At 38.6% G+C, this 27811-nt stretch overlaps 2 protein-coding genes across 4 annotated transcripts in view; one reads left to right on the top strand and one right to left on the bottom strand.

Annotated features, from left to right (window-relative positions):
* Positions 1-8676, top strand: part of LOC134797606 (cytochrome b5 reductase 4) — a 77327-nt gene extending 68651 nt beyond the window's left edge. For both annotated transcript variants that reach the window (XM_063769918.1, XM_063769919.1), the window contains exons 6-9: positions 1618-1805; positions 5612-5712; positions 6003-6092; positions 6556-8676. In XM_063769918.1, coding sequence (XP_063625988.1) covers positions 1618-1805; positions 5612-5712; positions 6003-6092; positions 6556-6787 — 611 coding nt within the window. In that variant the 3' untranslated portion in view covers positions 6788-8676. The remainder of the gene's footprint in view (positions 1-1617; positions 1806-5611; positions 5713-6002; positions 6093-6555) is intronic.
* A 1179-nt stretch (positions 8677-9855) lies between these two features.
* LOC134797597 (FAS-associated factor 2) lies at positions 9856-24184 on the bottom strand. Of its 2 annotated transcripts, XM_063769886.1 has the most exons (7): positions 23886-24184; positions 23425-23674; positions 22149-22332; positions 21341-21610; positions 20611-20785; positions 17973-18110; positions 9856-13129 (listed from the first exon to the last, which is right to left on the bottom strand). In XM_063769886.1, the coding sequence occupies exons 1-7, from the start codon at positions 24018-24020 to the stop codon at positions 12971-12973; spliced, it is 1311 nt and encodes a 436-aa protein (XP_063625956.1). In that variant the 5' UTR covers positions 24021-24184; the 3' UTR covers positions 9856-12970. The 2 variants fall into 2 exon arrangements, with proteins under 2 accessions (XP_063625956.1, XP_063625957.1); XM_063769887.1 differs by lacking the exon at positions 17973-18110.
* Between the last annotated feature and the right edge of the window lie 3627 nt (positions 24185-27811).

Here is a 27811-nt window from a genome sequence, read left to right as displayed (position 1 = left end):
ACCGACCGCGAGCAAGCGCACCTGTAGGTACTTACTTAATACTTACATAATTATGTATGGTACGGATTAAAACAAGCTTCCTTAACCTTGTTTTCATTAGGCCCAGAAAATGACAAAATCGTATAAATCATGGTGCCTATAATAGATTAACGTAACTCCTGTTTTATGTTGAAGGCAAAAAAGTGGAAAAATAATAATTGTCTCTCTTGGAAATTACCTACGAGAAAGACGACCATACAATATTATATAATCGTATCACTATCTGCATCCTAAAAATATCATACTTACCTACCTCCTCAGAGCGGTTTCGCACTACGTCCGATCCGAATCCGATCCGAACCCGTGAAAATATGGTCCGTAGTAGCCGTAGAACTATTTCTATGGTAATAAGTTACGCACCGCACACGTTGAATGACGGAAAGAAATCGGATGACGGAGATCGGATCTAGTGCGTAACTTACCATAGAAATAGTTCTACGGCTACTACGGACCATATTTTCATGGATTCGGATCGGACGTAGTGCGAAACCGCTCTCAGTGTCTCTTCTCAGACAAGCGATCCGTGCTTACAGTCAACGGAGTACCTTTATTCCTATTGCTGTTTAAGTGCACCGCCTCAGCCCAAACAGTAGGTAAGTATAACTGTAAGTAGTGTAACGCCGCGATCCATAAAACTACGCGTACCTATGGATGGAGATCACAATACCTATCCTTGTTCTCCCTAGGAAATATACCTACTCGGTAACGTGATGTAGGTAATCGGCTTAATACCTTACGGGACCCATGAGATTACTCCGGGCATCGTTATCCGTTTGCTTGTTACGAACATAAAGTTAGGATTAATATTAATGGAGTATCATAAATGTCAGGCCCTTATTAATCCCTTATTCTGTTGACATTGACAATATTTCACACGTAACAGCTACTTTTGTAAGCAGTCAATAAGCGGGGCATTCGGTGTAGGTATCGTGTGCGTGAATTGAATAACTAATTAAAAAGTTAACGAAAATAACCCGTCAAACTTTATTTTGTTCAAAATAAACTTTAGGAGTTCAAAATTTGACTTTTGTTCAATGCTTTGTTAACTTTGGGAGTTTATTACTTGGGGGTTTGGGAGTTTTATAGGCAGTTTTTGGAGACATTCCCAATTTTTCTATTTCACTAGACAAAATGTAATGTACAAAATGTGCTCAAAATAACGACCCTGTGGTCGCGACCCTCAGTCATGAGGAATCGAGGAAGAAGAAGAGCTTAGTTCCACTCTACGACGACGCGCACGACGCTTGCTTTTGTATACCACTCACCACCAAAGAGAACTGCCAACATACTGCCAAACTTACAAATGTTAACGAACGATTTATTTTTGTGTATTTGGCCCTATATGTAGCAATATCCCTGCAATAACGAGGCAGTGTCACGTACCGAATTATACCCTAAAATTACAGGTATAAAATTTGTTTCTCAATTCTCACAGTTTGTCCGAGAACAATGGAATTTACAAGGCGGTCGCTAAACTTCAGGATTTACTGAGGTTTCTTTTTTTTATAGGTTTGCCGACCCGAGGTGGGAAAAGTAAGAAAACATCTTACATATGTATATTAAATTCAATTGTTACAGACGTGGAATGCGTGAGATCGTACACACCTGTCGGTGAGGGCTGGGGACCTGGTGCGGAACGGGATAGTGCCATACACCTCGCCGTGAAGGGGTACGACACTGGCGCGTTGTCACCCTACCTGACTGCGTTACAGCCTGGCGATGAAGTCACAGTCTCCGGACCTTACGGAAACTTCCAGCTACATATGGTAAGAAAGTGGCTCTCTATGATTCTTTTCCCATATAAATCAGCGGCATCACATCAGCCGGAATGTATGAAAAAGCCAAATTTTTGTGATTTCAGCATTGGTCCCATAATAAAAGTTGTTCAGTATGAACTATAAAGTCACTACGCAGAGTACAGCTGGAGATTAGAATTTCACCCTGTATTTTATGCCTTGTTATTCAGTACCGAGTTGTTGAGTCAGTTGCGACCTTTGCTACTGACTTAATAATAATAAATAAATAGCGTCGACGATCATTGTTCCGATAGTTGTGTCAGCGAACGGTCTCATAGCGAAGAGTCTCGACCAACACCTAGAGAGACTCTCGCTGGGTGGTTGGATCAAGGGTCAGATGCAGAAGGCGGTAATATTGGACACGGCGCGTATAGTACGTCGGTTCCTCACTCTGCGGCCCTGACCACCGGCAGCTTGGGCCAAGCTCCGCTGCCGGCGGCACCCTAGGTTAGGTTTCTTATAATGTGTTTATATGTATTTTTTATTGTTTTGTAAGTGTTTTTTTATATTTTACTTTTATTTTCATATTATAACAAACCTAACTTAAGACGAAAAATAAATAAAGAGATAAATAAATAATAATAATAAATAAATATTAAGGACATTAAATTTTTTACACAAATTGACTAAGCCCCACGGTAAGCTCAAGAAAGCTTGTGTTGTGGGTACTCAGACAACGATATATATAATATATAAATACTTAAATACATAGAAAACAACCATGACTCAGGAACAAATATCTGTATCATCATACAAATAAATGCCCTTACCAGGATTCGAACCCGGGACCATCGGCTTCATAGGCAGGGCACTACCCACTAGGCCAGACCGGTCGTCGAACATCATGCCAATTTTAATTTACTCCTCATATTACATAATTTGAATGATGTTCAGTTCATAATGTTCATATTTCAAATGAGGGCCCTCTAAAAATAAAGGCACTCGAGCGCACAAGTATTTTCACTTGGCAACGTACGCTCCCCTCTCCTTGGTTACGTGTCAATAATAAAGGTTGTTTATTTGTAATTTGTGATGTAAATATATTTTAAATATTTACTCTACTCATAAAAGTATTAGATACCAACATGGTCGCCTACAGCATACAACAGATAGAAGTTTTCGGAAAACAATAGTAGAAGAGCCGGCCGCAAATTTTCTAACCGACTTGATACCACGATGAAATGCACAATGGTTTCCCATAAAAGTGATGCTAAGACCGAATTCGATAGTCTGCCTCGGCGGAACTTGCCGAAAGTACGAAAAAGAAGGCCACTTCCGGTGCGAAAAAAGGGGGCTGATTTAACCCATCTGATACCGAAATAATAGTTATGGCAGCAGTTAGAAATTTACATGTAGACACAGAAAAGCGAAGTCTGCCAGTATTTATTTTGCTGGAAGTGCTTGGCAGACGCTCTCAAAGGTGGCCACCAGGACCCATAATTTAACCCATCTGATACCACCATGAAACGAATTCCAGTCAGTAGGTATGAACCCTCATGTCAGGAATATATAAGTCTGCCAAGGCTTTTCCTGCCGAAACACCTTGGCAGACGAGATTACCAACAAGGTAACGATCGGTTACCCTACACTAACCCATCTGACACCACCATGAAACCAATTCCAGTCGGTAGGTATGAACCCCCATTTTAGGAATATATAAGTCTGCCAAGGTTTTTCCTGCCGAAACACCTTGGCAGACGAGATTATAAGCAAGATGACCATCGGTTACCGTACACTAACCGATCTGATACCACGATGAAACCAATTCCAGTCGGTGGGTATGAACCCTCTTTTCAGGAATATATAAGTCTACCAGGGCTTTTCCTGCCGAAACACCTTGGCAGACGAAATTATGTTAGCAAGGTGTACATCAGTTACCCTACATCAACCCACCTGGTACCACCATGAAACCAATTCCAGTCGGTAGGTATGAACCCCTATTTCTTTTCCTTTTCCTGCCGAAACACCTTGGCAGACTTATATATTCCTGAAATGCGGGTTCATACCTACTGACTGGAATTGGTTTCATGTAACTGATGTACATCTTGGTAACATAATCTCGTCTGCCAAGGTGTTTCGGCAGGACAGGCCTTGGCAGACTTATATATTCCTGAAATGAGGGTTCATACCTACCGACTGGAATTGGTTTCATGATGGTATCAGATGAGTTAGTGTACGGTAACCGATGGTCATCTTGCTTATAATCTCGTCTGCCAAGGTGTTTCGGCAGGAAAAGCCTTGGCAGACTTATATATTCCTAAAATGGGGGTTCATACCTACCGACTGGAATTGGTTTTATGGTGGTATCAGATGGGTTGATGTAGGGTAACTGATGTACACCTTGCTAACATAATCTCGTCTGCCAAGGTGTTTCGGCAGGAAAAGCCCTTGGCAGACTTATATATTCCTGAAATGAGGGTTCATACCTACCGACTGGAATTGGTTTCATCGTGGTATCAGATGGGTTAGTCTACGGTAACCGATGGTCATCTTGCTTGTAATCTCGTCTGCCAAGGTGTTTCGGCAGGAAAAACCTTGGCAGACTTATATATTCCTAAAATGGGGGTTCATACCTACCGACTGGAATTGGTTTCATGGTGGTATCAGATGGGTTAGTGTAGGGTAACCTATGGTTTACCTTGCTCACATAATCTCGTCTGCCAAGGTGTTTCGACCGGATTAGCCTTGGCAGACTTATATATTCCTGACATGAGGGTTCATACCTACCGACTGGAATTGGTTTCATGGTGGTATCAGATGGGTTAAATTAGGGGTCCTGGTGGCCACCTTTGAGAGCGTCTGCCAAGCACTTCCGGCAAAAAAAATACTGGCAGACTTCGCTTTTCTGTGTCTACATGTAAATTTCTAACTGCTGCCATAACTATTATTTCGGTATCAGATGGGTTAAATGAGCCCCCTTTTTTCGCACCGGAAGTGGCCTTCTTTTTCGTACTTTCGGCAAGTTCCGCCGTGGCAGACTATCGAATTCGGTCTTAGCATCACTTTTAAACCATTGTGCATTTCATCGTGGTATCAAGTCGGTTAGAAAATTTGCGGCCGGCTCTTCTACTACAAGTACGAATAAGGCAAAGTACCTAAAACTTCGATAACAATATAGGTACGTTATTTAATTTCTTTTACCTAATCTAGTTACATAGATATTATATTCGATAAAAGCCATGCAATAAAAAAAAATAGTCAAATAACGTCACAACGATAGTTTTTACACTCTTCTGGTATTCATATATTATGTTTATTATGATTCATTTATGCTTTACACTTTCTTACGAAACTTCGCGAAACCCGAAACGGGATCCAACCTTCTGATAAGGCAATTTGTATTGCTTCTCGATCGAGTGGCGCCGATTCCGAGAATATAGGATTACAGATTAATTAGGTAAGTACTGGCATTATTGCGTCTTCTCACTACCAGGCGTGGCGAACTTAAGAAACTTTAAACATGGTATGATCGGCTTTAAATCGCTGGATATTTTAGAACCTTCGACATTGTTTCATTTAAGTAAGGGCCAGTTGCGTCAACCACAATTGATGGACTGATAAACACCATTGAGCAGTATGAAAATTCCCATACAAAAGAATTTGCGATCGTTTTAATGGTGACAGACTGTTTAGTTTGGTCGACCCTAAATTTTCCGTTGCATTTTGATACACGTCACTATAAAATATTTAAGCGTAAGGTCAGTGCGGATTTTAAGACCATCTATTTACACAAGACTACGAGAGCTTTTAATAATATGTATTATATTATATTACAGCTTAAAGGGGTGAAGGAGATATACTTCGTGGCGGCCGGTACGGGTATCACGCCAATGCTGGGTCTGCTGAAATTCATGCTGCCGAGGTCCAATCCCAGATGGTAAGATTTCAATACTGATCAAACTTTAAACATGTCTCATTATATACCTACCTAGGTACCTAGTACCTACCTCTCTATATTGAACTATATTTTCAAAAGACTGAAGCTAAATGAATGCAAGGTTGTAACATTGCAATATTATAGGAAACTAGTGACCAAATATGGAAAAACTAATACAAAATTCAGTAAAGGGCTAACTCATCTAAATAAATAATGTAGATACCTATTTAATTAAAAGAGCATCTCCAAAAGGTTTGGCAATTTTATCGTTGTATAATTTTATTTTTCAGTGAACGCATTCATTTGTTATTCTTTAACAAAACGGAGGAGGATATCCTGTTCCGGAATAATTTCAAAGAAATCGCTAGGGAAGATGACAGGTGAGAAATGTATTACAAGCTTGGGAAAAAATAAATGTTCGTGCATCTCGTAAGCTTGGTACAGATTTGAATGCAAAACAGTGTTCATAATACTCTGTTATTAGCATGAAACCTTTTGTTTCAACTCAATTTTAAGATTTTCGTTATTCGTATTTTTATAAATCGCACTTTGTTAACCCGGTGGAAACGGGGATAATACGGCTTAGGCACAAACGTAAGGCCAACGAAATAAAACAAATTCAATTTTATTCCGACTGAATATGAATTAAATTTCATCGAACTTAATCAGTACTTACTAAGTACATATAGGTAGGACCTCACGTGAGCCTTATGAGGATATAAAACGACCTCGCGTCGCCTCTCTTGCTTGCATGTCTTTGTGTTCGTACTCGTAATTCTCGTCTTTGTAATTTAGGAATTCCGTACCTTTAAAATAAAGCAACGCAATATTTACCTATTTCAGGTTCTCCGTCACCCACGTATTGTCAGACGCCGGTCCGTCGTGGTCCGGGCACAAAGGCCGAGTGACGACCAACCTCCTCACACAAGTCATAGGCAAGGAGTCAATCAAGTGCAGAGACCAGTGCACGCACTTCGCCTGCGTCTGCGGTCCCACCGAGTTCACGCACACCGCCATAGACTTACTGAAGAAACTCGACATGAAAGATTCATGTATACACGCGTTCATGGGATAATGTATAGGTAATTTGAATTTGTAAATCAAAGGTGTCAAATCGAGCTCATGTAAATACGACTGTTTGTGTATTTATTTAAGGTTCATAATGAAATTTTGAAGGTTATTAATTTACATCGCAGCGTATTTTTCGATTACATAATTTATAATGCAGGTAATCAGGCATCCCAATTAAATTCTAATTAAATTGATTGATTAGATTGATTTTACACTTTCTAAGCCTTCTAAGTTTACAATTAATAAATACTTTAAGGTAACCAATAATATTTGAAAATAGACATTAGACATAGACACGCTGGTTGAGTTAGAAATTGTATACCTAAGTAGGTACATAATACATATTCGAAAATTGTAATAGTACATAATACGTTGCGATGTAATGGTTACAGATTTGCCGAGTACTTATCCAAAAACATTTACAAACAGATGTAATAAAATTATGCACAAAATGTAAAATAGAATTTTACGGTAAAAGTAGTGATATAAATTGAAATTGTAATTTCATGTACCTATGTCCATTAAGTATTTAAAACAGCAATACAAGTATTTTAAAGAGAAGTATCCAATTTAAAAAGTGATCTAAGTACAGGTAGATAAGCCATTTAACTATACATAATATATGAAATATATTCAGAAAAGGAGTGTAATATAGACACCTGAATAGAAGTTGCATATGTAGGGCTATTATTTTTTTCTCTTTCCACGTAAAAAAGTTAACATTCTCAAACGCTACGGTAGCGTGACTGGGGTAGTCAAAGCCACGGGGTTTATTTTCTGCAAAAATCAGCTTTGAGTTCAAATATTCCTCGTAAGAGTTGGATCCGATGTTTATAAAGGTTTTGTTAACTGTGAAAAATATTTAATGTTACTATTCACATTTCTTAATAGCCTTAGCTTAGATGTCCCAAACGGCCCGTCCCAGCACTGTCGTAGGTGAAAAGTTTTATTGTGTATTTTATTGGCATTTTCAGAAGCCAACTATGTACAGTTACCTACTTACAAATTACTCTACATACATAATATATTTTTCTCTACAGGTAAATTTATTAATTTTACAAAAACATGGCCAAAACACCAATGTATATACTACAAAGTTGGATTAGTTTGTAAATCAAATGTGATAAAAGTGAAATGCTGTGTAGATAATATTTTCTTGGCCAGTTCAGTCAAGTATCTGTGTTATAGGTTAATCTCTATAATAAAAATATTAAAAAGACAAGAACTGCAGCCGATTTTTGAATCGAATGAGTTGTAAGATTAAATAAGTTTTTAAAGAAAAGACAATTATTGAGGATCGGTAATACGACATGTACAATCTATATTTTTCAATGTAACCTTCACATTTTAAATCATAACATATTTCAGTACATATAATCATGTATAAAAACTACAACACCACGGTATTAGGACATATCATATTTGGATTTATTTAACGGTATTTTGTATAAGTACCATAGAACAGCTTCTTTTTGTGAGGTATGGGTAGCAATAGCAGACGATAGTTTCTGTAGTGTGATAACATTGAATAAGAAATATACTAATAATAGGCGAAAACACCACTGAGCAGAACACCACAACACCAATTTTACATGTTTTAGAGTGGTCTGATACTAGCTGATTTCAGTCCATTTGAACGTAAATAGGTACAAAGAATTCTAAATAGATAGCAGTTTAATGTTTTTAACATGTGTAATTCAAACTTGATCAACTTCTTTCTTCTGTAATGGCGGTCACACGTCACACATGTGCATAGCCCATATAACACATTTCCGAACATAGTGGAATACATAGTTTCTGAGCAATTCTCAAAAAGTTTGTACTTTTCGATCACATCTTAGATTTTTATAAAAACTAGTATGCTGGTAGAGTATACGAAGCTGAACAACTTCCACCACATTTCCCAAAATGTCCCAGAAAGTTTCTAAGAAACATTCCTTTTTTGTTACCAAATTTGTATGGAAATCTGGTAACAAAACAGGAAAGTTTTATAATTACTTTCTGGGACATTTTGGGAAATATGGTGCAAATTGTTCAGCTTCATGTACTTTACCAGCATAGGTACCAATTTTTATAGAAATCTAAGATGTGATCGAAATGTACAACATTTTTGAGAATTAGCACTTCTACCAGAGCATATTATATGACATGTGCAGTGTGAGCGACATTCGTAACTGCATATAATTATTGTCTTTTATAGAGGGTAAAATTTGAATAATTGTAATTATTAAAGTGCCTACATTCCAGGTGTAATGTTTTCGTTATAGCTTTATGGTGTGTTGATAATTTAACTATTTTTGAATAAATGACGCGTCGTCAATATTGTTTCTTTTATTTTATGCTTTCTTATCGCCTCATACACCTACAGTAGCGGTAGAAATCCGTCATACTGTTAATTAGCCTTAAGTCCAATAGAAAGGCCTATCAAATCATATCCTATTATTCGGTCACTTGCGTGCTCTTGTCTAACGTACTATCAGTGGGGAGACACTCCTGACTTCGGTCGAATTCGGCTCCGTTCGGCTTTTGGTTCGGCTCAGCATTGCTCCGAGCAATTATTAGGGTTGGTTGGCACCACTTGACTTCCTTTTGCGTGCACGACCACAGATAAGATAATCACTTGAATGTTGACAACCCTAAATTGCCGAAAGGGATAGTGCCATATATTAGAAAGGGATAGCATGATTCGACCCTGAACCGCTGTCAAACTTCGGGTTTGTAGGAAGTGTCCTTTCTGTACGGTAGTACTATTATTTCTTCTGTGGTACTATCAACAGATCGTACTTACGTCATTAACGTATATCTCAGGACTGGCCTTACGGGCAATGAGAATGGGGCCAGTACAGCGGTGTGACACCGCTACAACGCGATTGGTTATGAGTTTGCATCACGCACGCGATTGGTCGATAGCGCAACTAGTTGCGTTGCGTTAGACTGCACGATTGACTCAAATTCGTGAGTGACACCGCTGAACTAGTGCCCGTTAAGGCCCGTCCTGAGATAGGTATACGTCGATGACTTACGTAATGTTCTTTCGGGAATTTAGGATGTGTAAATTAGAATAAAACACAATTTATGGAAGGAACATAATTATTATACAACCAAACAATAAACTATATTACAAAGTCCGTTTTCGTAAATGCAGGCCCAGCCACTGTCCGTTACACCACACTCGAACCACTCTCACGGGTCACCTACTTAAAGTAGATCTGACAAATATGTATACACAATGTATTTATAAATACATATACATAATGTATGTATAAGCAAAAGCTGGAACGAAAATGCAGTGGTATGAAATATATAAATAAGGCGCATCACACATAGGAACCGGGTGTTAGTTGTTATATTAGCCGGAGAGGTAGCCACGGAAGTAGGTGTGCAATTTATAGAGCAACGAAATCCCTCTAGTTAGTGTGCCATACTATCATTATTAATTAATTCGGGCGCCTGGCAGCTGTTCAGCGGTGGGTGCGGGAGTGGATGGGCAACAAAGGGGTTGTAAAATCAATTGAAGGTGTGCAATTTATAGAGCTCTTAGTTTGGTGTGATATAATAGCTAATTATGTATTTAATTCAAATATAACAATGCCAGGCGTTTTATTTGGGGGAAAAGTAGTGCCAGGTGATGAAAATACACAATCACTTGTGCGCCTGCAGGAAGATGACGAGCAAATTGCACTGTCTGTATGTCTTCTACTTTTTCCTAACACTTACCTAGGCGTGATTTTCCTGCAGGCGCACAAGTGATTGTGTATTTTCATCACCTGGCACTACTTTTCCCCCAAATAAAACGCCTGGTATTGTTATATTTGAATTAAATATATAATTAGCTATTATATCACACCAAACACAGAGGTCTATAAATTGCACACCTTCAATTGATTTTACAACCACTTTGTTGCTCATCCACTCCCACACCCACCGCTAAACAGCTGCCAGGCGCCCGGATTAATTAATAATGATAGTATGGCATACTAACTAGAGGGATTTCGTTGCTCTATAAATTGCATACCTGTTGCCGTGGCTAGCTCTTAGACCATATCTGTCGATACTTTAAATCAAAAGTTGACTATTGCATTAGTAAATTTTTAAAACCGAGGTCAAAATATGTTTTCAGTAAATCCAGTTTAGTGAAAGTTCTATTAGTGAATAAATGGTTTTGAATATAATCAAAATAGCTCTACTTAGGCCCGGCGCCCACTATCGGCAAAGGCGTACTGCACCTTAGCCGCACCCGGAAAGTGCTAAGGCATCCTTAGGCATGCCAAAGCTACAGAGACGTGCCATGCCTTACCGTTAACGGGCGCCGGGCTTAAAGATATTATTCCATAGCACTGGCTAATGAGAGATGAAAGTATGATTTTTTGTGAAATGAGATGCACCTACTTCCTAACGTACCATTAAAACAAATGAAAAATATCATTGGGGGAAGCCGCGGATAATTATAAACGGTAATTTAGAATCGTCATATAAAATTGTGCTATCTTATAACATAAGTTTACCTCTACATTGACCACTTAGAGTAGGTTCACAATAAATAATATCAACATACAGATATAAAACAAATCTATTTCGGTAAAGACAACTTAAATTTAACATCCGATATTTTTTATTATGCATCTTTCTTTGCTGGAATAAAAATTGAACAAAACAAGTCCGCTATATATCAAAACAAAAACAAACAACATAACAATTGACACTATACAACCATAGGAAAGAGTTGAATTTAATTTTGGACATATATTTGAATATTTTATGAATATCAAACTCACTTTACAGATATATCACATTTCAAAGTGCATGCACTAATATTAACCTTTTAGCAGTTAGTTAACTAATATTTTTTGAACTTTCGAAGGTTAATAATAATAATATGTGCCCAGTGAGAGGAAGATTAACATTATTACAAATGGAAATAAACATTCGTTTATTAAGTACGAAATCACAAAAAAAAAATCATAGAAGTGTTGAAATCCAAAAAATAATAATTTTAAATGTCTTTTTAATTATGATTTCTTTTTTTGCTGCTTCCGCCATTCTTTACGACCGTAGTTTCTTTACCTACATATTTTACATCTAATTCCTATATGCATTATTTTAAAGACTAAAATTGTGACCAAAAATGATATTTTGGTATTGAACAATTACCACATTTCCTAGTTTAACAATATTCAGAATTCATATGAATGAATGTATTGATTTTTTTACAACTTTCCGATCATATTAGGTTTAAGGCGATCGTTATTAAAGGGCAGGTGCTTAATACCTACATATGTTTAACAAATAAATAATTTGGAATTTACCAATTAATATAAAGCCAGTATTCGTGTTAACATTACGGATTAACAAAAGTTCAACTCCGTGAAATCAGGAATGAATTATTGGTGCCTTTCTGAGATGAGTTATTGTTACATGGCGAATTTCATTGAAACCTCTCTCGGATTCACTAAAGAACTCCAAAAGTGTCGTTTTTTTTTTCTGACAAAGGTTCACTCACACCCTGAGCACCTTAGATTTCATGCGAAAACAACTTACCGCTCGCTAAGCTCACGTATTTTCAACGTATTGTGAATTTTACAGTTGAGTAAAAGTATCGATTAGTTATTATAAACCGATTCATAACAATGATATACACATTCGACAGAGGAACTGCGCCTATTTTGTGGATAACAAAGTGAACCCATATCTTTTGGTCAATTAACCCTAATTATGTTTAAAAAACAATTTCAATAGTGCAAGCACGTTCGCGTATATGCCCTCAATATCACATGGGTGTGTTCCAAATTGCGCACATGCTTGCATTCGCGTTATCTGTCTGTGGTATTCAAACAGATACCAGATAACTGTATAATTGTATATTGAATGGATTCGAGAAGGTATTTTACACTTCATGTGAGAACGCGTTGAGTGGTTTAAATTTTCTACCACCCTGGCCGATATTGATGCAATACAAAGGGCAATAAACGCCAGTGTCATGCAGATAACCAAATATGTACCAAAACCATTTAAGCCCTCAAAATTGAAAATATTCAGATGGTTATTCTGTTCAACTCAATTTGGATGGAATAAACGTCGAACGTATAAAGACTCAAAGGATTTAAATACACATTCACAAATATTAAATAAAGTATTAAGTCAATACTCTCACTACATTGCTCAGTTCTAAGATCACATAACTCACTGGTTAAGCGTTCATGTCGGTGACGAACAGGACATCCCTGTCTTTGAGGCCGACCTCGGTGAGGTTGGAGAGGCCCTTGGGTATGGTACGCTTTGGGAAGTTCGTCGTAATCTCAAACTCTTCTGGGGACTGTGGGTGGCTGAAGACAAAGTCGTATAAGTCCTGAAACAAGTAAAATTAAGAATGTTAACAGGGTCAAAGACATTCGGAATAACTGGCGTCTTTTTTGTGGACATACAAATGTCAACATTTTGGATATATTTCTCTAAGATTTTCATCATACAAGCTTTAAGAAGTGGAAGATTTTAACATGTGTAAAAGGATAAAGTTAGAAAATTAAGCTTTAAAGTCCGATCATACTACATATTATGCTAACAGAAAGGTTTTCATAGACGACGCCAGCATAGGCTTCCCCCGTTTATAGCTTTGTTATACGGGATATAGCAAAAGGGTAATGATAGGATTGACAGGGAAACCTATACTGGCGTCATCTGTAAAAGGCCTCGACCGACCGGCCAGCCCCCCCCTCCTAACTTATAAGATTGATACTCATACAATATGGAAAAACGCTACTTTTTTGTTCCCTCGTCGCCGATCGAAATCTTTTCGATGTTAGAATATCGGTCGCTCAACTATTTCTACTGCTAACTGTAGGCATGTCCTTAATTTCCCATACAACCATTTCCAGTCGCCGTTACGACGCGGTGTTGACACATCTTGTGTCGACACCGTCTGTTTCGGTCACAATTCCAGTCGCAGAGTCGTCGCCGTGTCGACACAGTTACCAGAAATGGGGAAGGGTCGACACATGACACAAAGTGACATAAAGTGTGGTCGCCGTGTGCACACATTGTTTCGGGTTTGCGACTACTTTATGCCAAAATCATTCGTTCATTCGTTCATTTTGTTCCTGTCAAATGGAAACTGTCAGATGGAAAAATACTTAAATAAAAATAAGTGACATTAATACGCCATCTCTAAAACGGATTACAAGACGTAATTATATATTGTTTGCATTTATATTACAATAGGACTTAAATTATTATGGGGAATTAAACTGCTCGAGTGATTTGATAAACTAAGTGTAATATAATCAACGCGCCACCACATTGTTTTAGTTTAGCCGGAAATGAAATTGTTTACTTCTCAGTGCCTGTGTTCATAACTATATTATTTGAAGCATTTTTAGTACTTCGATGCGTATACTATACTTAAATAACAGAAATAACGCTTTACATACTACGAAACTTGTTAATTATGATGTATAAATATGGTTTAAGGCTGAGAAATATTGCAGTCACAAAGTAGTTGCAATGTTTCGACTTTGTGTCGACTCTGTGTTGACACATGACACGCGCTGTCAAAAGTAATAACAAAGTTACTGGTATGTTACTGGATTTGCAAAATGGCTCCTTGTGTTGATTTGTTTTCAGATATTCTCAAAGTGTAAAAATGCCGTGGTCAGAGATGGGCATTAATCGATTAACTGTTTATTCGACTAATTAATGGAATAAAAAAAGTTAATTCTCAAATTTTAATCGCGATTAGTTTAGTCGACCTAACATAGATTGAAATTGAATTAATCTGAATATTAATCGAATAAATTATCGATTAAATCTCGATTGAAAGTTGACAGGGGGCCATTTTTGTACGTAAAAATAATAGAAATGTCTTGCATGCAGATGGTAGCAAAACACTTTGTCATAAAAGTCGAGATGGGTGTCGATATATAGGTTTTAGGGAGTGGCGATTTCGAAAATAATGACCATTTTGGAATCCGAAATGGCGGCCATGCACTGTGTCATAAAAGTCGTCATGGATGTCGTTTTATACGTTTTAGGGGGCCCCAATTTTGAAAATGATGACCATTTTGGAATCCAAAATGGCGGCCATGCACTATGCCATAAAAGTCGTCATGGGTGTCGTTTTATAGGTTTTAGGGGGCGCAGATTTCGAAAATGATGACCATTTTGGATTCCAAGATGGCGGCCATGCACTATGTCATAAAAGTCGTCATGGATGTCGTTTTATAGGTTTTAGGGGGCCCCGATTTAGAAAATGATGACCATTTTGAAATCCAAAATGGCGGCCATGCACTATGTCATAAAAGTCGTCATGGGTGTCGTTTTATAGGTTTTGGGGGGCGCAGATTTAGAAAATGATAACCATTTTGGATTCCAAAATGGCGGCCATGCACTATGCCATAAAAGTCGTCATGGGTGTCGTTTTACAGGTTTTAGGGGGCGCAGATTTCGAAAATGATGACCATTTTGGATTCCAAGATGGCGGCCATGCACTATGTCATAAAAGAAGTCATGGATGTCGTTTTATAGGTTTTAGGGGGCCCCGATTTAGAAAATGATGACCATTTTGAAATCCAAAATGGCGGCCATGCACTATGTCATAAAAGTCGTCATGGGTGTCGTTTTATTGGTTTTGGGGGGCGCAGATTTAGAAAATGATAACCATTTTGGATTCCAAAATGGCGGCCATGCACTATGTCATAAAAGTCGTCATGGGTGTCGTTTTATAGGTTTTGGGGGGCGCAGATTTCGAAAATGATAACATTTTCAATTTAAAAATGGCGGCAATGCACTATGTCATAAAAGTCGTCATGGATATCGTTTTATAGGTTTTAGGGGGCGCATATTTCGAAAATGATGACTATTTTGGATTCCAAGATGGCGGCCATGCACTGTCATAAAAGTCGTCGTGGATGTCGTTTTATAGGTTTTAGGGGGCGCAGATTTCGAAAATGATAACATTTTCAATTTCATAATGGCGGCAATGCACTATGTCATAAAAGTCGTCATGGATATCGTTTTATAGGTTTTAGGGGGCGCAGATTTCGAAAATGATGACTATTTTGGATTCCACTTTTATGACAAAATACGTAGCCGCCATCTTGGATTATAAAATGATCATCGTTTTCGAATTCTGCACTCCCTAAAACCTATAAATCGACATCCGTGACGACGCAAGTTATCTTTATTTTCAGATCTAACAAATTGCTACAGAATACAAAGGACAAAAAAGAAACGAGGAGGTAATGAAACAAGCAAAAATACAGATGATTCCTCGACGCAATTGGGTGATTCTTAAATTGTGTCCAGATTTTTTTTGTCATAAAAGTTTATATTTTTCACATATTACTCTCACAAGTTCCGTGACATTTCGACCTTGTAATTTTTTAAGTAAATGTTTTTGTTTATCTATGAGGATCTCACTAGAATAGTATAATCAAGGTATGTTTATATTTGATGAATGAAATTGTAACGCAAAAAAAAATATATTTGTGTCTTATATTCCTGCCGAAGACTTTTATTTTACCTTTTCCTTCTACACAAGTTTTAAGAATTTAGGGCTCTCAATTTTATTTTGACTTCTACAACAGTAAAGCTACGAGGCCATGTTTGGTATCGTTTTCGTATAAATTCGCAGTACCAAATTTAGTTAAGGTATCACATTGACACCATTCCGAAGTAAAAACATATAAACTTATTAAAATACTTTCTTTTAAACTCCTCTTCACGCTTAAACTGCTGAACAGTTTTAATTTAAATTTGGTACACATATATTTTGAGTCCCGAGACAGGATATAATAAGTTATCTCAAAAATCATCCTTTAAAGGTGTGAAATGAGGTGTAGGGGGGAATTCAGAATTGACTTCTTGAAGTTAATACTGTTTAAGTTTAGGTTTGAAGTCATGTTTTTTCATCATTTTTAACTAAATCAAAGATGTAGACCATCCCAAATTTCATATAAATCGGTTCAGCGGTTATTGATTTCCCGTACAAATTTCCACGGCACTTTTCACACCTTCAACAGATGATTTTGGTTATAAGATCTATCCTATGTCCTGTTCCGGGACGCAAACTATTTCTATACCAAATTTCAACGAAATCGGTTCAGCGGTTAAGCGTCAAGAAGAGTTTCAAAAAAACCGGCCAAGTGCGAGTCGGACTCGCGTATTAAGGGTTCCGTACATTAAGTCCGACTCGCGTTTGACTGCACATTTCTAATAGGTTTTCCTGACATCTATAGGTAAAGAACTATTTTGTGTATTCAGACGGACATACATACAGACGCACGAGTGATCCTATAAGGGTTCCGTTTTTTCCTTTTGAGGTACGGAACCCTAAAAAGATTTATTTTTATTTTGTGGAATGGTGTCAATGTGATATCTTAAATGGATTCAGCACCCCAGATTTATACGAAAACGATACCAAACACGGCCTAGCACCTTCACTGATATAGATATATCAAGATAAAATTGAGAGCCCTAAATAAACTTTCAAGAGCGGATATCTCAAAAACTATTCAACATATCGAAAAAATTGATTGAATAAACTTGTAACAAATTAAATTAACTTTCATTTTGTATAAGTGGCCATGTCGCTGAGATGCATAGTTTCCGAGATATAATCGAAAAACGGGAAAATGGGACCTTCAAAGCCCCCTCTCTCCCCCCCCCGCTCAAGGGCTACGGCCGGGGACTTTTGATATGTTCACCTCCTAACTTGTCAAACCGAGTTACGGAGTCAAAAATTGTGTTCCGAGCATTTCCCTCTACAACTTTTGGAGCATTCGTTGCCTGACCTAAGTAGCTTATTGAATTTCTTTAAAAACTTTTCTGTAAAAGGTTGACGGGTGTTGGGTGTTTATATGGTTTCGGTCGATTATTATCATTTGCATTGCCCATGATGACTTACTAGAATTACGAGCACACGAGACACTAATAGTAGTTTGACAAACCTTGGTTTTCAAGAGGTATTTTATATTGACATTTGCTGTCACAAATTTGCTGTCAGATTTAGTCGCAAACCGCACGCAAAGTGCACACAAATGTGTCGACACCTTGTTACGGAAAAGTGTAGACACGGCGACGACACTTTGTTTCGAAACAATTCTAGACACATTGTGTGGACTCTGTTACGACACATCTGACATTTAGTTACCACTTTGTGATTCTGCGACTGGAATGGTTATATGGGTTATGATTACCTGTGTGGTGGTGTCTGTGGTGAAGCGGCGGGTGAGGCGCTCGCCGCCGGGCAGACGGATGAGCAGCACCACGGCGCGCGCGCCCGGCGCCGGCTCGGGCCGCAGCCGCGCCGCCAGCGCCGCCCGAGCCGCCGACACCTGCCAACCGACACCAGATTCTTAATAAAACGATCAAAACCATACATCTCTGACGAGACATTTTGGCAAATGTTAAATGAAAGGAACCAAGAAAAATTCACCGCTTCGACCAAGATTCGAACTCGAGACCTGTCAACTTTTATTTGTATTTCACAAAACATGACTTAAGTATACATTTTTGCCATTTAAATATATATTTTTAATGTGATTTGAAGTGTTTTGTTTTAAAATGGCTGCTATTTAACTGATCACCAGATTTAGTAAAATTACCACCCTAAAATAATAAAAGATCACCAAAATTATAACACCATTTTAATGTGAAATGATTACCAATTTTATTACATTTTACTATCCTATTAAAGGAAATGACACCTAACTAATCATTATTAACCCAAAAATAGTAAATGATTACCAAATTTCAAACCCCATTTTAATGTGAAATGATAACCAAAGTTTTACATCTTGCTATCCTATTAAAGAAAATGACACCAAAATAATCATTGTCAACCCAAAAATAGTAAATGACCACCAAAATTAGAACTCCATTTTAATGTAAAATTATAACCCAATTTTTAAATCTTGCTATCCTATTAAAGTAAATGACTCCAAAATAATCATTGTAAACCCAAAAATAGTAAGTGACCACTAAAACTGTAACCACATTTTAATTAAAAATGTGCAAATATGTCATATATCGTTATCCTATTAAATTAATTAATCCACTTCGTCACCTTTTTCTAGTAGCATTTTATTTCTGTAACAGTCGCAGTTTTAACCTAACCTAACCCACTTTTCGAGTAGCATTTCGTTTCTGTAAGGGTCGCAGTTCAAACCTAACCTAACCCACTTTTCTAGTAGCATTTCTTTTCTGTATGGGTCGCAGTTCAAACCTAACCTAACCCACTTATCTAGTAGCATTTCTTTTCTGTAAGGGTCGCAGTTTAAACCTAACCTAACCCACTTTTCTTGAAGCATTTCGATTCCGTAAGGGTCGCAGTTCAAACCTAACCTAACCCACTTTTCTAGTAGCATTTCGTTTCTGTAAGGGTCGGAGTTCTAACCTAACCCACTTTTCCAGTAGCATTTCGTTTCTGTAAGTGTCGGAGTTCTACGCAGTTCAAACCTAACCTAACGCACTTTTTAGTAGCATTTCCTATCTGTAAGGGTCGCAGTTCTAAGCTAACCTAACCCACTTATCTGATAGCAGTTCGGTTCTGTGAGGATCGCAGTTCTTACCTAACCTAACCCACTATTATAGAAGCATTTCGTTTCTGTAAAGGTCGCAGTTCAAACCTAACCTAACCCCTACTTTTCGGGTTATTCCCACTAGTTCCTAGTCCCAAGTTCTTACCAGTGGTAACTACTGGGAATAAAAATTCCTAAACAATAACTAAATAAACTTGGTGGTTGGTTAAAGGTGGAATTTTTTTTTCCCAGTAGTTACCACCAAAATATTGTTAGAATTCAATACTAATAAAAACAGTATAAATGTAGAGTGCTGTAATAAATAATTATGTGTCAGTTAGTGATTCAGTAAACTGCTTTAAAAGTGATCAAAAATATTAAAACAGTTTTACCGGTATAACTGTAAAAACTAAAATAGAAGAGTCTCATTCTAGTTAAGTACAAATTAACTTATTATCCGGATTTAATTTATCTTATTAACTGTAAATTGAATTACAAACGAACAAACAAATCAGTCACAAACCGACACTACCGACAGAACTGATTTCGTTTTATTATTTACAGCTACTTCATTTCGTTCTACTATAACACGACGCAGAGCTGGAATATGTAGGTATTTATAATTTGTAGTCAGGCTAAAGAAGTACAGGGCATGGTTGTTATTAAAACCGCTTAGGGCGCGCTTCGGATGGGCTGACTGCTCGGACTAACCAGCATAGGCTCGCGTTCCAATTACGCTCGGGTAGTACATCACTCGGTCATGTTACGCTGGTTGGCTCGATTGCTTAAACACCCACGCTAGCGGGATGGTAATAACACTCTACCAGAGGGGCATAAGGAACTATTCGTACACTTCTTTTTATGTATTTAACTTTTATTATTTTGGAAAATATGTTTATTGGAAGAACGTGGAAGTGGCCATAAAAAAAAATCATTTCATTTTCATTCATTTTTGGCATTTATAAATGTCACTTTCACGTTATTTAAGGAATCGGGAATTAAATATCAGAAAGAAAATTTTACGGCAAATCCGTTTTGAACCGATTTTTTATTAATAATCGTAATCATTAATCAAACATATCACCGTCATAACTCCACCATAGCATTCCCTTACAGACTACGATGTAAAAAAGAAATCATATAATAGTATTGTCCACTCCACTCGTCGGCAACGTCATGGGTCTGCTAGGCTTCTTGGTAGAGTTGGGTTGGCACTCACCCATCACGCAAAATAGGCGCAATAATATGACGTCGAGCTGCGGAAACCAAGCCCGCGAGAACCTATAACATATAGTATTGTCCACGTATTACATACCTCTTGCTTCCTATTCACCTCCTGTTCCCGCAGCATGTTTTCTTCGGCCTCGCGTTGGGCTCGCGCCGAGCGCTCGGCCTCGCGCCGCCGCTCCTTCTCCTGGTCGGCGGCTAGCGACTCCGCGTAGGCCTCGTCTTGTGACGCTCGTAGACGCTGCGTCACTTCGCGTTCAACCCTGATAAAGAAAAAATAACAATATAATTAAGCTATGTTGGAGGGTGGCAGGGGCGGATTTACAGGGGATGGGGGCCTTCAGCTAGGAGCATTTAATAACTGGAGGCGCCTTTAAGAGCTTACCCCTCTGCCGAAAAACTTGCACAATTGTGCAAACTTTTGTATGGACTGACATGACTATTTGTACGTTACGTACAAATCATGTAGAAATAGCAATACATTTGACGTCCCCTCCCCCGCAAAAATCGGCAGACTGTTTCGTACAGAAAATGACAGCAATGACGTCTCCAGTTACTAAATGCTCTAAGCTATTCAGGACAACAACAGCCGTAAAAACTTACAAAGTATTATTACATAGTATTAGGCCAATAACAGTTATCCGTTGGTTGAAAGATAATATAAAGATATATTATTAATAAAACAAATTAATATTTAAAGTGAAAGTGTGCAAGCCACATAGAAAACAGTAGGTGATAGATCGATACATAATTATGATAGGGATTTGTGACACACTATAAAGAAAAGTGCACACTACACACTACACACAGTGACTGACCTGTCAGCCCTTGCTGCAACGAGATGCAGCTCATTATCAGCCACGACACGCTGCAGCCGCTGCAGCAACTGCTGCGGGCTGCACGCCCCCTCGCTCCTCGCCACCACGGTCATGCGGTGGTCCCGCACGCACACCACGCACAGAAGCGGGTAGCGCCGCCCGCCGACCGATTGCGCCACCCGCCAGCCTTCGGCCGTGTCGATCGAGCACCCCCAGAAGAGTGCGTGTGTGTTTATGTACGATATCACATCTGGGTCTGATAGCGTAGTTCTGTAACAAAGGGAGCAGCTTTGAGAATAATAATTGGGTGAATGAAGCAATTACATTTTTAATTGCTTTCTTAATTCATTTACTGCCAGAGACCTAGACTGGTTTAATTTAGAATATTTGCATGAACAATGTGGCCACATACATGAAAATATTTGTGTTCAAGATATATATTTTCACAACAGCAAATGAAAGTGACACACTCATACTACAATAATTGTATATAACAAACCAGAATATAAATTGCTGTCTGATGGCAATGCTGGTATATCAGTAATTAATGAGAAGGGTGAGAAATGCCAATGCCATTTATGAATGACATTTGATTATTATGTTTTTGGGCTTATTACAACTGCAGAGATTATATTATTACCTCATAAATGTATGATACTGAGTTTTTTCCTTATAATTTAATCATTTAAAAGGGTGACCTAGAAAAGATGTCACCAAGCAGCAAGCTACATTAAAACTGTTGTTTAACCTAAATAAAAAATTTGGTTACCATAATTTAAATTAATGGTAAAATGTAAATACAACTTACCTGCAGAAGTTTTGTGTTTCAGCAGCTGCATCCGAATGCAGATAAACTATTAGGAAAAGAAGCTCTTTCTTGGCATCATTGAGCGCCTGAGCATATGTGCCCTGGTAGAACACCGGATGCTGGTTGTATTTTGATGTGTAGCTGTTGATGAAGCCTACCATGTCACCGAGGGGGTCTGTGACCACTAGAAACAAAGAAAAGTATGTACATGATTTTCTATCTGTTATGGATAGTAAAAAAATATTAACTTATCATGGTGTTATTCATAAAAAATGTGTTACAAGACTAAATTAGCTATTAATCATTTATCTTTATTTGTCATGTTAAAATTTATGTATTTGTAAGAAGCAAATAAAACATAAATTAACAAATTGAGGCTTGTAAACGTTTATAAATAAGGGGGTTAGTATATTTAAAAAACTTAAGGCATTGATTTGTTCCATTACTTCTGTATTCAGTGCTGCAGTTCTATTGTATTGAAATATACAGCATTTCCATAGAATGTAACTCCATATAAAAATATGTATGCTGTCAATAGTAACTCAATAATAAGTCAAAAGTAATGTCTATATATCCAGCACAAATACTTCAAACTAAACAAAGTAATCTTATTGCAACTTTTAAACTTAAAACATCCATTCCAGATTTACAATGAAAAACTAATAAATATTCTATGGTGAGGATAAAATATTTATTCCTGAACTATTAAAAGAATAAAATTAAAATTATAAAATATGTATAATTTAACACAAAAAGGCATCCTCAAACGCCTTAGCACTGTCTAGGAACCAATTGCGCAACTTGGTACCCTTACTGACTGGGCATTGCGGCCTAAATAAGCACATGCACACTATGGGGAAACGTGACATGGGGCAGTGCAGGCTCTGTATGGAGGCAGAGGAGACGCCCTTGCACATCCTCAGAGTGCCCTTGCCTAATGCATACTCGTGACCTAATCCTGGGCGGACACTTTTTGCGCCCGGAGGAGGTAAAGTCTCTCGAGACCAAAAGGATCCTGCAGCTGTTTGAAGTTGTGGGTTTGGATCAAGAGTCAACCTACTACAACTCTCGATCCAAACCCGCAACTAGACCTCACAATAGATCAGGAATGGTCGCAGTGATACAGGCTTTGGAGCCTTATATAGCCCCTAAAAAGAAGAAGAGAACACTATGCTTCTTAGAAACTGAACAGTATGCTAATTTATAATCACTCTATAATGGTACAAAATATACAAGGAATAGTTGTGGTACATAAGTAGCCCATAATAGTACTTACATCTCCGATCATCATTGCGGACGAAACTTAACAACAGATTTAATACTGATGTTATTGTACTATAGCACATTGATACAACTAGGTTGACAACATATCGGAACAGGCCCCGGACACCCCCTGGGCCTTCTGCGGGCTCATCTGTGAAAACTTGTTGTGCTATGTAATCATGCACTACGGGCGGCGCTCGCGCCTCTATCGCGAACACCGACGGGCGTCCTTCTCGTATATTCAGCTGTTCTTGAATAGCCACCTAAAAGAGGAAATTTTGTTAGAAAAAAATAACAAACTGCAATTATCACAGTACAAGGTCTTTTTGCTGCATTTAACATAAATAGTTAAAGACGACAACTTTTTACTATCAATAAAATGTAGTCAGCTGTGACCCAAAAACAATGATAAATACGAATTTGATAGCTACAGAAAAGTGTCATACAAGCAAGAAAAAGCGCAATGAACCTCACCTCTAAGTCCCATTGCTGCCTCTGCAGAACGTCTCTACATATAGACATATCTTCAATTCCTGTGAGGTCTTGAAACTGCAAAATTTTGTCAGTTTGCTCCTGGGTTAGGCCCAGAGCATTGTCTTCGAGATCCATAGCTTAAATTTATAGTTTATACAAAATCTAAACTATAATATGTAGAATATTCGTATCCTTACATAAATACACTGGTTAACACACAATAACATAAATGAAAACAGTAGGTATTCAAAACGAAAATAATTAGATTCTATTCTATTGCCTACTCACTGAGTGAACGACATGTCACAAACATAGACTCAAAGAGCATATAATCACTACGTTCTAAGAGAAGGAACTCCATAGTACGTTTTTGTCAAACGGTTGGTTTTGACAGGACTTGACTGATGTATGACTGATGAGCATCTATTCATACCAACATAAAGAAAATTGTTTATAGCACAGATAAAGAAATATATTATCTATATATTTATCTATGGTTTATAGAAAGCAGTGCTGTGAAAAATCGATAATAGTGAGTTCTCGAAACGATAATAACCGACATGATAGAAAGCAGTGCTGCGAAAAATCGATAATAGTGACTTCCTAAACCGATAAAAACTGTCCTAAACTCATTCAATTTTTTTATCTTAGAAAATAAAACACCTGTGAGTTTATTACAAACTTTATTAATTTCTTATGTTGATACTTGGTATATACAAAAACTCATTTATTATAAATAATAAGTGTTCTAAAATGAATATAAAACTAAAATTAACTACAATTAAGATAACTGAAGCTAAAAATTTTGCGCCCTTGGTAGGGTACCCATCACGCAGGCAGCGTTCCCGCGCTGGATTGCTATGGCCAATCTTTGCGCGAGAAAGCTGCCTGCGCGAGGATCACCTGTGGCCTCCCTTAGGAATTTACTGAGCACCTTGTGGAGTCCCCGAGCCCCCCTACCCCATGGACCTAGTGTCTCGACGCCAAAGGCTACATATTCGTAGTATGCGCCGAGACAACTATATTTATTCGCCTTGAAGAGTTCTCGGACGTCAGCCGCCGCCCCGGCCTGTTTGCTGGTGGCTAAAATGTAGGACACCGCCAGCGTATCTGCGCAGGTGGCGTCCTACACCAGCACCCGGCCCATCCGCCAGGGGATCAACGACATCCCGTCGGGGCGTTTGCCGTCGTCCCTTGCGATCTGGGGCTCCAGAGCCGCAGGGACGTCGGCGCTGACAAGCGCTCTCCTCAGGATGTCGTTGAGCGCGGCATGACGGGATAGGCGGCCGGCGCCCGAGGAGCAGGCGAGTCCGTGGTGGCCAAGGCGATCAACAGGGGCCCCACTAGAGGCACAGCTGTGGTCCACACATACATCGGCCCCGACCCGGAGTCCGATAGCAATTCTGAGTGTTTGGCTCGATGAAAGTGCCGTTGTTGGGTGATGGATAGGCGTGCAGCCATAAAATTAGTAAAATAAAATAATTTATTTACCAATAAACTATGGTATACATATTTACCAGGGACCCCCGCACTAGGTGAGACCTGGGCTATAACCGCGAAAATCGAAGTTCGCAAATTGCGGGCATTTTTCTCTGTCCCTCTAATTACACCTTTATTGGAGTAAAAGAGAAAAATCCCCGCAATTTGCGAATTACGGTTTTCGCGGTAGCCCCTCTGTATCGCGGGGAACCATTTAAGGCAGGGGCCTTAAATGGCCTAAGGGGCCCAGAATGACCCACGCTGGCCCATTGTGTACAGGGGTACACAATGGGCCAGCGTGGGCCATTCTGGGGGCCGCATTTATGCGTTAAAGGGAGTAAGTGATATTGCTATCTCATTCTACCGCATGGCTGCGTCCCTTGGACTGGCCGGCACTGGCCCATTGCGTACAGGGGCCTTTAGATTTGTACAGTATCTGGATTTAGTTACTTAATAGGTATAGCATGCAAGTTACAAAATTACTAAAAATGACACTTAAATATTTGCGTACATTATAAAATATTACTTAGTATAGCTTCTAGCTGTTTCCACGTAGTTAAGTGATTGAAGAAGAGTGTAGGTAAGCTTTTTGGCCTCAATAACTGATCTGTCTTTGATTTGAGATAACAATGCTTTAGCATGGCACTGTAGGTTGAAGCCTTAAGGTGGTCCCCAAATCGTTTACCGAAGGCGGAGAAGACTTCTGGAACAGGTAGGTTAAAGATTCGGTTTTTGAGAAGCGAGACGTAACAAGTCATGAGTGTAGACGATTTGTGTGTAAGCAAAACGTTACTGTGCAAAAATAACTGCCGAACAGTCAGGCCATAGCTTCAGCGTAGAGTTCAGAAGTTGGAAATCGAAAGGGTCATTGTCCAGACTCTGGTCACAGCTAGGAGCCTTGCGTGGTCCCTTCCCGACGAAGTGTCAATTGGGGATTTTAGAACGGCAGTGGGGGCTAAGTTGTCCTAGGCCCTTATTGCCTCTCGGATCTAGGTGGCACATCTGGCAGTTTAGCTAGCCAGGCTTTCTTGGCCTCATCCAAGCACGCGACCTCGCAGTTTGTTATTTTAAGGATTTTACCTGCGAGATCAGACGTGCTATGGATTGAGGACAAGAATGCCGGCAGCTAGAGCAATACTCGATATTTTGCGTGTTCCTAAACCGCCAAACCTAATGGGCAAAGAATCTTGGGTCCAAGCCGGTTCATTAAAACGGACATTCAAAATCGATTCCAGTTGTGACTTAAGGAGACTATCGATAGGTTGGACTAAACTAGCGACTTTCCAGATAGCGCAGCAACGGAGCAAGTACGTAAATTTGGGAACCAACAACAACATTTTAAAATAAATAAGGCCGAATGGCTACTAATTTTGACTAAACGATCTGAATCTGATCTAAACTCGAAAAACTTTGAAGTACCTGGGCTGCTAAAGAGGGTTCTACGTTTTCGGAAATGTACAATTCACATTTGTCGAAGTTAAGTTTCAGGTCAATGGCGCTAAATTTCTGTATAACTAGGGATAAGTCACGTCGCTCTCCGGATAGCCTGGAAAGAGTAATAATAACGGGAAAAGTTGAAGGCACGACACCTCAGGGCCCTCCTCCTACTAGATGGTGTGCTCAAATTACGGCACCTATGCTATTAAAACTGCACGAGGCCATGCGCTTGGCGGAGAACAGAACCCTATGGAGGAGCCTGGTCTTCAACAGAAGGATATGATGTCACGATCCTCAGTATTGAGGGACCGACTGAAGAAGAGGGATAAGTCTGCCAGAACCGTATGTGAGTCTCCGCTGATGGTGCCGTCGTCCAGGTACCAAACATGCAGTATGAACGTGAGACTATGAATAGCTGAATTAATAGCCAGACTTAATATATGGTATATATATATATATGTATATATATATATATATATATACATATTTGTTCTTATTGCACAATTTGAATACTGAATGTACAAATATGCTGTACCTATGTTTTTAAACACTGAACTGTACAAAATATATTCTGGTAGAATTTACAAACGGATACACTGTACTCGTTACAAAATCTAACATGTTTGTCTAAAGATTTTTCAAAAACTAATCTTAGAATTAATATATTTAAATAGGATAAGGTAAACACAAATATAACTGTAAAAAGGAAGTAGGAACTAACTGAATTACCGTCACACACTCAACTCAACAGTCGAAATTATATATACCTAGGTCTATTATATACTTTAAGCCGTATCAGCTGTGGGCTGTGTGTGATAGTGTGTGTGTTAATTATTACGCTATGAGCTGATCCTCATTAACCCCTGACGCAGAATGGCTACAGAATCACAATCTCCAAGTTAATACGCATAAAATAAAACTCATTCAGTTAAGACCCTACCAAAACGAACCCATAGATCTAACTTTAACCAAAATAATAAGTTTATGGCAAAAAAAATATTTTTGGTACA

This window comes from Cydia splendana, chromosome 15, assembly GCF_910591565.1.
Source record: "Cydia splendana chromosome 15, ilCydSple1.2, whole genome shotgun sequence".
Taxonomy (NCBI): Eukaryota; Metazoa; Arthropoda; class Insecta; order Lepidoptera; family Tortricidae; genus Cydia; species Cydia splendana.
Note: the sequence above shows the minus strand (reverse complement) of the source record. Positions and strands in the feature narration are given on the sequence as shown.

Excerpts from the sequence above, each read along its gene's own strand:
- LOC134797597 (XM_063769886.1), bottom strand. The coding sequence starts at position 24,020 with ATGGATCTCGAAGACAATGCTCTGGGCCTAACCCAGGAGCAAACTGAC. Across the intron at positions 23,675-23,885 it reads GGCAGCAATGGGACTTAGAG|GTGGCTATTCAAGAACAGCT; the intron begins GTGAGGTTCATT and ends TTCCTCTTTTAG. Across the intron at positions 22,333-23,424 it reads CCGCAATGATGATCGGAGAT|TGGTCACAGACCCCCTCGGT; the intron begins GTAAGTACTATT and ends CTTTGTTTCTAG.